This window comes from Aulostomus chinensis, chromosome 10, assembly GCF_037954235.1.
Source record: "Aulostomus chinensis isolate RoL2024-O1b breed Wild chromosome 10, RoL_Achi_v1.0, whole genome shotgun sequence".
Lineage (NCBI taxonomy): Eukaryota > Metazoa > Chordata > Actinopteri > Syngnathiformes > Aulostomidae > Aulostomus > Aulostomus chinensis.
Window position 1 is genome coordinate 15,261,946 of NC_141329.1, and position 12,276 is coordinate 15,274,221.

Sequence of the window (12,276 nt, forward strand, 5' to 3'; positions counted from 1 at the left end):
GGCAGAGACAGTGAAAGTGACTGAGAGACAGTGAAACACTACATGGAACAATCCAACCACCAACACATTTTTGAACACATTTTTTTACTTAGAGAGTGAGAGAGAGAGATGGTGAGAAGGAGAGAGATGGGGAGAGAGGGGAAGAAAGAAAGAAAGAGAGACAGGGAGGGGGAGAGATAGGGAGAGAGGGAAAAGAAAGGGAGAGATACAGGGAGAGGTAGAGAGACCGAGAGATACAGGGAGAGGGAGAGACAGGGAGAGAGGGAAAAGACAGAAAGAAAGAGAGAGAGGGAGACAGAGGGGGAGAGAGACTGAGAGATACTGTACATGGAGAGGGAGAGACAGGGAGACTTTTTAAAAACTTTTTTCATTACATTTATTACATTACATTTTATTACCTACAGTTCTTCTTCCAGTACATACTGAAAATATCATTCAGAGAAGATCAATTCCTAACCCCATGAGGGGGAAAAAAATAAATGAATAAATAAACAAAGGGAAAAAAGAGAGAGAGAACAAACTATCTTAAAAACCACACAGGGGAAAGAAAGGGAGAGGGAGAAGAGCGAGACAGGGAGGGGAGAGAGAGAGACGGAGAGAGACAGGGAGACTGAGAGACAGTGAAACTCTATGGAACAATCCAACCACCAGCACAGTAATCCATCCGACCAATACTTGGACACTAAGAACCATCCAGTAAAAAAACGATAAGATCAATCCAACCAACATGAATAAGAATCCTCCAACTATAGGGGGAGAATCAGGTGAAGACAAGAGAGAGATAGGAGAGAGAATGGGAAAGAGAAATGGAGAGAGGGAACAAGAGGGAGAGAGAAGGAGTTTGTCACCTAGCCTTGAGATACATTGATTTCTGAGAAATGTCAGTATTATGAGGAATTAAGTTATTTTATATTTGTTCTAGTTTGATCATCATTTATATTTGTAAATTTTGATTGAATATGTTTATTAAATTCATTTAAGTACCGTAAGCAATTGAGTTGTCATGCTTGTGTCCTATTCCCATTCGGAGGGGAAAATATCCGAAAATAACTTAAGACAGATTAAGTTTAAAGTCCAAAGTCTTAAGTTTTTTTTCTTTGTTTCATTTTGATTTGTGGGTGCTGAACGCAGGAAAAATATAGCCTTAGTGAAAGACAGCCATTGAAGGGGAAGAGAATCATGTCTGGGACATGTAGTAGTTTACCAAACACACCATTTAATTTGATATTTCCTCTCTTGTTATAGCTATATAAAACCACCTTTAAAATGCACTAGAATGCAGGAAATTGCATAGTTTTTATTACACCCCCCCAGTGGACCCACCCACTTTAATTTTCCTTGCAACGCCCCTGCGTATACAGCTACACTCTGGACCAGCTGTAGAGTCTTTAATGACCTGTTAGTGCAGCCTGATAATAAAATGATGGACCACATCATCTGCAAAAAGCAGAGATGACATCCTCCCGCCACCAAACTCGACCCCCTTCACTACTGTAAGGGAACTCCTCCTTGTAGATCGTTGAGAGTTGCTATTTCTCTGAAGAATCACGAACTCGGTGTGATGAATCAAGTCTCTTTAATGCATGCAGCATGGAGAGAAGACTGCAGAGTGTTCTCTCTTGATCTGTACAATGACCCAACCTTTTATACCATTCAACAACAAAGGGGCAGATGATTTCCACATCAAAGCAATGACTATAGGTTATAGGAAATAACACCTCTTAAATATTTGCTTCTCAACTCCCTCCTCCATCCTGTTCTATTGCCCTTTAGTGCCTTGAGGTCAGGGTGGCCACAGGAACTCATAAAATACTTCCTGAGACTCTATTACCTCTCTAATAAATCAATTCCTACATTCCTCCCTTTTGACACAACGTGTCAACAACACATATTTAGGAATTACATTAATTCTGAGATCATTGATCACAGATCCAAGTAGAAAAGGGAAAAAACACAAAAAATACACACAAAAAAACAAAACCAAAGTAAACCATAAATACACAAACTCATTATCCACTGTTTTATTCCGGCTGTTTTGATGTCATCTTCTCCTGGGGTCACCTGATGCTGTACCGGTGGCATGCCAAGGCCACTCCTCCCTTTTGTGTCTCCTTGCGCCCTCGATGATAAGAGTCCATTGACATCATGTGGTGGTGCTTTTTAAGAACAGGTGTCATCTCGCTGTTCAACCGGAGGCCGGAGTTGGACTATGACAGTGGTGATTAAACCCACGATGGATACTGTAATCCCGAACTTCCTCCAGGAACCCTTATTATCTCCCTTCCGTCTGGGTTGCTTCTTCTCCATCCAGGACATCGTTAGGGAAAGGCTTGCACTGGGATGCATGAATCCACGTGTCCCTCTCAGCTATCCGGACAGCAGTCGGAATGGTCAGCAGCACTTGGTATGGTCCTGTCCACCGAGGTTGACGCCAGTGTTTCCTCCTTAGATCCTTCACCAACACCCAGTCAGCCAGTTGGATGTTGTTGAGCTGCACTGCTGTAGGCTCAGGAAGGGCTGCTTTCACCTTCGGGAAGATAAGCTTCAAAACATGGTTGAGTGAACAACAGTATCTTAACATGTCATCATCCATTCCTGTCAGTGTTAACCTATTTTGCGGGAAAGGGGTATTAGTCATTAGCATCGGACGACCTGTGAGTATCTCATAAGAAGAAAGTCCAGTTGTCTTATGTGGACGACCTCTCATAAACATCAGTGTGAGTGGTAGAACGTCAACCCATGAAAGATTAGTTTCTGCCATTAACTTTATCAATTTTGTTTTCAAAGTCTGGTTAACCCTTTCGACTGCCCCTCCACTAGCTGGGTGGTAGGCACAATGCTTTTTCAGATTTATTTGGAGGCTTTCTGAAAGACTTTGGATCACACTGTTAACGAAATGAGATCCATTGTCACTGGTTAACTTAGATGGAAGTCCCCATCTTGGGATTACTTCCCTCAACAATGCTTTAACAACTGACACAGCTGTAGCATGTCTACATGGAAAACACTCAATCCATTACAATTTTGAAAACATGTCAACAATTACAAGACAAAATTTATAACCCTTGCATGGAGTAAGTTCTATGAAATCCATCATCAAATGTTCAAAAGGACCCTCTGGTTTTGGATGTGCTGACAAATGCATTGTTTCACCTCTGCCAATATTACTCGTTGCACAAATTAAACATCCATCCATCCATCGTCATCTTCCGCTTATTCCTACACATTAAGGGTCGCGGGGGGGCTGGAGCCTATCCCAGCGTCAACGGGCGAGAGGCGGGGTACACCCTGGACAGGTCGCCAGTACAAATTAAACATTTTTTACAAAAATTTTCAGCAAATGCTGAAAATCCTGGTGCATACCATAATTGATTTACAATATCCATCATCCCTCCTTTTGATACATGGTCAGGACCATGAATCAATTTAGCTAAGAAAGGGAATATGGATTTCGGGAGTACTGGGAGACCAACACTGTTTACCCTTTTCCCAAAACGCTTTCTCTCCAGTATCAGCTCCTGTTTGAAGCACAGAGACATCATTAAGAGAAAAAATGTTTTTCTGGATAGATAAGGGTAGTTGCAAAATGGGGGAGACAGGTGAGAGAGCAGCAAATCTTGCAGCAGTATCTGCGGCCGCATTACCCTGTGACACTGGGTCAGCCGACCCTGTGTGAGCTTGACATTTGCATACTGCTATTGAGGCTTGTAGCAGTAATGCAGACAGAAGATTAATAATAAGAGTTCTGTGAGCAATGGGTTTACCTGTAGAGGTAAGGAAACCACGGTTTTTCCACAATGCATGGACGTTATGACAAACATTAAATGCATATTGAGAATCTGTGAAGACTGCAATAGCTTGTCCTTTACCTAGAATGAAAGCACGGGTTAGTGCAAACAATTCAGCTGCCTGAGCAGATAGATTACTGGGTAACCGGGCACTTTCAATTACACTATGTTCCGAACATATGGCATTAGAAACACACGAGGAACTATCAGATGGGTTTCTCATGGCAGAGCCATCTACAAAGAACACACAGTCAGGATTAGACAAAGGTGTATCAAACATTGCATCACGTGGGTTTGACACAATGTCAACCACCTCCAGACAAGAATGAGGTTCTCCATCCACAGCATTTGGAAGCAGTGTGGATGGGTTAAGAAGAGTACAGCGTTTTAAGGTTACATGCGACATTGTTAGTCAGACGTTTAGCCAGTGCAACAATCTTGCTGGTGTTAGGTGAGCAGTTTTCGCCTGAAGAATGAGAGAGTGGACAGCGTGTGGAACATGCACAACAAGAGGACACATAGCAACAATGTCAGCTGTAGCCAAAACTGCTACAGTAGTGGCTGCTACAGCTTTTAGACACACTACCATAGCTATTTCTGTTATGGAAAGTCGTTTTGAATAATACCCAATGGGACACTGTTTGTCCCCATGGGACTGTGTTAAGAACTGCTGACATAAAACCATCACGTTCAGAAACAAAGAGGTTGTAAGGAATTGCAGGATTTGGTAATCCTAAACAAGGTGAGCTAGATAAAGCTTGTTTCAAGTCAGAGAAAGCTGTTTCTGCCTCCAAGTCAACAAGTCAGTCATAATCAAATGTTTCCCCCCCCATGTGTGATATCATTTAGGGGTTGGGAGATCTCCGCAAAATCACGAATCCATGGACGGCAGCCTAAAAAAGACATCATTTGCTTTTTTATTTGTGGCTTTGGAACATCCAAGATGGCCTGGATGCGGTCCGGACCTAATCTACACCCATCTGGAGTGATAATACGACCAAGATAACGCACTGATTGTGCAACCAACTGCAGCTTTTCTTTTGACACTTTGTGACCACTTTCTGCCAGAAAACAGAGCAATCCCACTGTATCAGCCTGACAATCTTTTCGTGTAGAAGAAAACACCAGAAGATCATCAACATACTGAATAAGTGTACTGCCACACACTGGTTGCCAATTCGACAGGTTCTCAGCCACAGCTGCAGTAAACAGAGTGGGGCTGGAGGCATAACCCTGTGGCATTTGCGTCCAAGTGTAATGTTTACCATTGAAAGTGAAAGCAAACCAGATTTGTGAGTCCGGGTGAACAGGAATGCTAAAATATGCATTTGCTAAATCAATGACTGTAAACCAGCAAGAATCTGCCGGAACCTGTGACATTAACGTAGCCACATTAGGTACAGTTGGAGCTGGATGTTGAACAGCTTCACTTATTGCCCTAAGAACTTGGACTGGTCTCCAACTCCCATTTGGTTTCTTTACAGGCAAGATGGGGGTGTTACATGGTGAATCAGGGCATTCCACAATGGCACTTTGATTTATGACAGAACCTTAGGTGTGTGCATGTGTCCAGATTTAACAACTACCACCTTGATTCTTAAGGAATAGGAATCAATTTAGATTTTGATGATATGTGATAAGTGGTTTATCAGCATTGCTATGAGTGTCAGGGTGTGTACTTACGTCAATGTGCTGCTCCATGCTCTGACCTGCCTCCGCTGTCTCCTATGGCTGTGTCACTGGAAGTCCAGGAGAATGGACACACAGTCCTGCAGGTGGCGCATGTGGCCAGGACTTTTCTTGCTGGAAGTTGTCCGGGGTAGCACAGTTACTTGAGATGTGTCCGTAGCCTTCGCATTTGTAGCATCTCAACTTGCCATCCGTCCGCCTTGGACCCATAGGCTGTGGATTTATTCTTTTCCTTCCTCTGCCTGTCTGGTGAGACCATTGTCTTGGTACATGATGCCGTTGGCCCCCCTGCTGGTACAACATTAACTTAAAACAGAAGACCAGACAACTGGAAAGGAAGACACATTCCAGCCAGCATGAGGAAGTCCGCCAAGCCTGGAAGGATAGTTTATTAATATGTAAAAAAGAACTCCATAATGCGAGAAGCGCTTACTACTCGTCCCTAATAGAAAAGAATAAGAACAACCCCAGGTTCCTCTTCAACACTGTGGGCAGGCTCACCGAGAACCATAGTGCTGTTGAGCCATGTATCCCCGCAACTCTCAGCAGTAACGACTTCCTATCTTTCTTTGCTGAAAAGATTGTGAATATTAGAACAAAGATTGCCAGTAATGGAGGACAGACTACAGTCCCCATAGAAGCACCTCCCAGACTTGGTGCAAACTTGGACAGCTTCACCCCCATCGACCTGTCATTATTAACTTCTGCAGTCACTTCCTCCAAGTCAGCCACTTGTCTGCTGGATCCCATCCCGACAAGCCTACTTAAGGATGCCTTCCCTCTAGTCAACACGTCCATGTTAAATCAAATTAATCTTTCTTAGTCACAGGTTATGTGCCACAGGCCTTAAAGGTGGCTGTCATTAACCCTTTACTTAAAAAACCTTCTCTTGACCCAGATGTGTTACCCAACTATAGGCCGATATCCAACCTCCCCTACATCTCCAAGATCCTTTAGAAGGTTGTCCTGGAGGAGCTACATGAACATCTGCACAGCAATTAGCTTTTTGAAGCCTTCCAGTCTGGATTCAGGGAACACCATAGCACTGAAACAGCACTGGTCAGAGTCTCTAATGATCTTCTTATAGCTTCGGACAGAGGTCTTGTCTCTGTACTTGTACTTTTGGACCTCAGCGCTGCATTTGACACCGTTGACCACAGCATCCTACTTCAGAGACTAAACCATGAAATTGGGATGAAAGGAACTGCCCTAAAATGGTTTAAGTCCTATTTATCAGGTAGGTTCCAGTTTGTTTATGTTAATAATGACTATTCAGAGTATAGCAGAGTTACATGTGGTGTACCACAGGGTTCAGTTTTAGGACTGATTCTCTTCACTCTTTACATGCTCCCATTAGGTGACATAATACGGAAGCACTCGATCACCTTCCACTGTTATGCGGACGACACGCAACTTTACTTGTCGATGGAGCCAGACGACACAAGCCATTTTACTTATCTGCAAGACTGCCTAAAAGACATTAAATCCTGGATGTCTTCTAACTTCTTAATGCTAAATTCAGATAAAACTGAGGTCATCGTGTTTGGACCTGAACACCTCAGGAACACACTCTCTAATCGGATCACTACTCTAGATGGCATCACCTTGACCCCGAGTACAACTGCAAGGAAACTTGGAGTCATTTTTGACCAGGACCTTTCCTTCAGCTCCCACATAAAGTGTGTGACTAGGACCGCCTTCTTCCATCTGCGAAGTATCGCTAAGATTAGGAATATCCTTTCCCAGAGTGATGCTGAGAAACTGGTGCATGCATTTATCACTTCTAGGCTGGACTACTGCAACTCTCTCTTGTCAGGATGTCCTAAATACTCTTTAAAGAGTCTCCAGCTGGTCCAGAACACTGCAGCAAGGGTTTTGACGGGAGTTAAGAAGAGAGAACACACGTCTCCCACTTTAGCTTCTCTCCACTGGCTTCCTGGAGGATCTAGAATCGACTTCAAAATCCTTTTGCTGACTTATAAGGCTCTCAATGATAAAGCTCCATCCTATTTGAAAGAACTCATTAGTCCCTACTGTCCCACCAGAGCACTCCGCTCCCAGAATGCAGGGTCTTTTAGTTCAGTATCTCTAAAAACAGACTGGGAGGTAGAGCCTTTAGGTACTGGGCTCCTCTACTGTGGAACCAGCTCTCTCAATGGGTCAGAGAGGCAGACACTCTAACTATGTTTAAGTCCAGGCTTAAGACTTTCCTTTATGACAGAGCCTTCAGTTAGGACTGGTTCAGGTAGCTCTGAACCATTTATAGCTATGCTGCTATCGGCGTAGACTGCTGGGGGACACATCAGGTTACATGGAGCCCTCCCCTCCTCTCCTCTCCTCTCTTCTCCTCTCCTCTCCCCCTCTCTCCTCCTCTCCTCCCCGCACATTTTTTGAACTGTCATTACCATTACTTGTTGCACTTTGTAGTTTGGCCTTGGTGTCTCGCAGTCTCTCTGGGTTTCCATAGATCCACCAGAGCTCCAACCGCCGCCTGCATCCACCCCCCCCCCTTTTATCCCCTACTATTACACAGGCCCGCGCTCCCCTTCCATGAACCAGTTTGCCATCCAGTCCCCCATCAAGTTGGCTTGCTCTCCCTGCCTCCCCTTCCAGAAGCTTCCTTCTTCAGCTGTTGTTAACATTTCCATGTTTCCCACATTTTGTATTGTAAACTGTTTTCTTGTCTGTAACAACATCTACTGCACGTCTGTCTGTCCTGGGTGAGGGATCCCTCCTCTGTTGCTCACCTTGAGGTTTCTTAGATTTTTCCCTGTTAAAAGGGTTTTCTATGGAGTTTTTCCTCAGTCGATGTGAGGGTCAAAGGGCAGAGGATGTTGTTATGATGCCATGTGAAGCCCTTTGAGACAAACTGTTGCCTTGCCTTGCCAAACTGAGCCGTCTGGAGTTTTCTTGCCTGCTTGAAATCCAGCTCCATCTTATTTCTTTCGGCGTGCAGAATATGTGTCCATACAGTTGCCTTGGGCTCAGTTTCCCAGCCCACACAGGTAGCCATGACTTGGTTCTAAAGATCACCTTGGAGACCATTCACCAGTGCGGTCTTCAACAGGTCGCTGTATGCCTCATTGTCTGCATCTATGCCAGTGTGAGCTGCAAAGACAGTTTCCAGGCGTGCATGATAATCAGCAGCTGACTCACCCTCCTTCTGTTTGGTGTTGTGAATTTCAGGCCAGCATACTCTGAGGGGGAACTGCACGCACTGCAGTGTACAGTGTATTCATCATTCTGGCGAAGTCCCGTGTTCCAACTGTAGGGCTTGTGGACCACTGTGCAGGTCAAATGTTAGCCCATCGGAGCTTGAAACATTTGCGACAAACTGCCTCGACTTCCTGCAGGGTTGGATTGTACATGGACAACAACTGATGCATCGCTGTGACCCATTTCTCACCTCGATGTCTGTGTAGGTTCTCATTCATCCAGGTCATCGTAGATCGAAGCGAAGTAAAATCTGGTCAACTGGACGTAAGTTTATCTTGAAGACGTTTCACCTCTCATCTGAGAGGCTTCTTCAGTTCTAGTGAAGAGTGTGGAAACTCCAGCTTATAAACCTATGTGGGAGTGGTCAGTGCTATTGTGGTGGAAACGACCCTCCCGAGACTCACCTGGCCTCCCCAAACGACAGTCGTTGTGCGGTGTCAGGGAGTTTCAGGGGTGGTCGTTAGGGAGTTTCACCGACCACTCAGATGCTAATGGGCTGTGCTGGCAGCAGCCGTTCCACATGGGTCTTTCAGCTGAACTCTTTGGGGAAGCTTTGAAAGGACTTGGTTGTAAATAGGTGAAAGGAAATGTCGCAGTCCACCTCCTCTGTTCAAAGATGGTTTCTCTATCTTGACGTGGATGGCTTCTTTAACTCCTCTTTCAAACCATCTGTCCTCTCTGTCGAGGATTTGGACATGGTCGTCCTGGAAGGAGCGGCTTTCCTCCTTGAGGTGGAGGAAAACCGCTGAGTCCTGTCCTCCAGAGTTGGCTCTTCTATGTTGCGCCATGCGCTTGTTGAGGGGCTGTTTGGTTTCCCCTATGTAGAGATCCATGCAGGCCTCACTGCTCTCACCTCCAGTCTTTTGTGGATCAGGTAGCTCCTCAACAATTTCCTTCAGTTCAACTGGATGCCATGGCCTGTACACAAACACCTATGGATCTCAATGTGTATGTGCATCATGCCCCGTTGGTCATGGTTGGGGGTTGGGAAACATCATCATAGGCATTTGGGGTACACCCCCTTTATCTTCTTGACTCTGTAACCAGTAGTTGAAAGATGCTGCTATAGGTTTCTTGGGAGATACAATGTCAGTCTGCTGAGTTTTTGGAGTCAAAGAGAGAACAGACAGGTCAGGGTACAAATCTCTGTGTTCCTTTTCTTCAGAATTTCCTTTTTGGGGGTCAGTTGCAGCAGTGGTCCCCTGTGGAGAAGTTGTTTCTGGAGGAGGGGCTGCAGGCATGGAGACAGCATATGGAGGAGGCAGAGCCCTTCCCTGATTTCTAGCCCTACATTTTTCTCCTTTCTTTCACACGTACTCTCTCCTTTCATTTCTTGCTTCAACATCAATCCTGTTTCTGACTTAGCTTCTCTTATCTCTGCTTCTCTTTCCCACTTTTGATAAGCTTGCCAGTCCATCATTTTCTTCCCTACTTTCTTTCCCTTCATGTGTTCTTCTAACAATATTCGACACCTTCTTAAACAATCAGTGCTCAATGTGCCTTTCAATGGAAACACCTCCTGAGTAATATAGTGCCAAAGTGGAACATCCTCAACCACATTTGGTCCCCTTTTTTCTGCCATTATTTTAACAGGCCCTGTAAGAGGGTCAGGTAATGGTTTTAATTTCCCCATTTTGTTCCCCATAATTTTAGCCGACTCACTACTGGGACAGGAGTGCTTTAGACTTTCAGTGGGCTTATCAGTCACACAGATTTATTCCACAATCACACTGATCTTCCCATACAAGTATGGTTGGATCTTATCATTCACACACTACCTTTGAGTAACTCTTTCAGCCGGGTAGTTTGTATGACAAAGTCCGAGCAACGTACCCCTTTAGTATGTGAACATACTAGACACTGAATGAGTCACAACAAGGTTTATTTCTTGTTATTCTCAAACGTTCTTCACTCATACGCCCATTTTATTGTGATGGGACATCCTATATTATGATATATAATGTTAGTATATTATTACTATATATATTTAATGACCTTAGCATCAACTGCTCTTCTTTCCTAAAGACTAAATGGCCCTTTGTGAGGGGCCATCCACCCCATACTCCCGGAGTACTGGGATACCAGGTTGCTCCTGGGAACACGGTCATAAGTCTTCTCCAAATCCACAAAGCACATGTGGACTGGTTGGGCAAACTCCCATGCCCCTCCAGCACCCTGGTAAGGGTGAAGATCTGATCCACATTTCCACGGCCAGGATGAAAACCACATTGCTCCTCCTTGATCGGAGGTTTGGCTATCGCCCTGACCCTCCTCTGCAGTACCCTGGCGTAGACCTTTTCAGGGAGGCTGAGTAGTGTGATTCCCCAATAGTTGGAACACACCTTTTGGTCCCCTTTCTTAAAGATGGAGACCACCTCCCCAGTCTGTTACTCCAAAGCCACCACCCCCGATGTCCACACAATGTTGCAGAGATGGGTCAACCAAGACAGCCCCACACCCCCCAAGTACTCCCCCAACTCTGTTTACTCCATGGAATACATGTTGATGGGATTGAGGAGTTCCTCAAAGTATTCCTTCCACTGTCCAATTATCTCCCCATTTGACGTCAGTAGCCTCCCGCCCCCACTGTAAACAGTGTGGGCAAGTTTCCGCCTTCCCCCTCTGAGGTGATGGACAGTTTGCCAGAACCTTTTGGGAGCCGACCAATTGTCATTCTCAATGGCCTCACTGAATTCCTCCCACGCCCGAGTTTTTGCCTTGACGACCGCCATGGCTACACACGGCTTGGCCTGCCGGTACTGGTCCGCTACCTCTGGAGACCCATAGACCAGCCACACCCTGTAGGCCTGTTGGCGTTCATCTGGCTTTATTGATAAATATATCAATAGTATCATCTGCATGACAATGAAAATTTGACCTAAAGGAGGCATTTATGAAGTGAGGAGTGCCGGCCCAAGCACTGAACCTTGGGGAACACTGTGTTTAACTTTTGTTAGCATAGAAGATTCATCGTTAACGTGTACAAACTAAAATCAACCTGATAAATAGCATTGAAACAGTTTAATGCTGTTCCCTTAATGTCAATTAAGTATTCAAGTCTCTGGAGCAGGTTTTTTTGGTCAATTGTCTTGCTTTACAAAAGTTACACACCCACCACCACTATCTTCCACCCTATTGACTACCAGATCATCTCCACCTGGTCCACTCAGTCTGCTTCTGGAAGCCACACCCTCACCTGATGCACCCAGGTGGAGAGGGGCATGGCTGCAGCTCAACTCAACAGTAGCTATGGTCTAATGTTTCTATATCATTTTCTTCTCATCTTTTTTCTTTAAGGCAACAAAGAGGATGATTGAGGAGACTACAAGTGGAGGGGTGACAGTGAATGATGTTATGATGCACTACACCCTCAGTTCTCTTCCATTTGGTGGTGTTGGTAAGAGAGAATAAAATACAGAGACTATTGCAAAACTAAAAACTAATTAAACTGAAGATTGAGTGATCAATTGAAAATAAAAGTTTACTTATGTATTTCAACAGTTCAAGTGACTAATTTGAATTAATCCTCTTTACCCTATTTAGGGGCATACACCAAAACAGCAAGTTGTGGCTTTACCAAGTG

General features: G+C 44.7%; 1 protein-coding gene across 2 annotated transcripts in view; it reads left to right on the forward strand.

Moving 5' to 3' along the window:
• Nucleotides 1–12,276, forward strand: part of LOC147254506 (aldehyde dehydrogenase, dimeric NADP-preferring-like) — a 29,630-nt gene that overhangs the window by 11,967 nt on the left and 5,387 nt on the right. For both annotated transcript variants that reach the window (XM_086216148.1, XM_086216149.1), the window contains exon 9: nucleotides 11,991–12,090. In XM_086216148.1, the coding sequence (XP_086072274.1) occupies nucleotides 11,991–12,090 (100 nt within the window). The remainder of the gene's footprint in view (nucleotides 1–11,990; nucleotides 12,091–12,276) is intronic.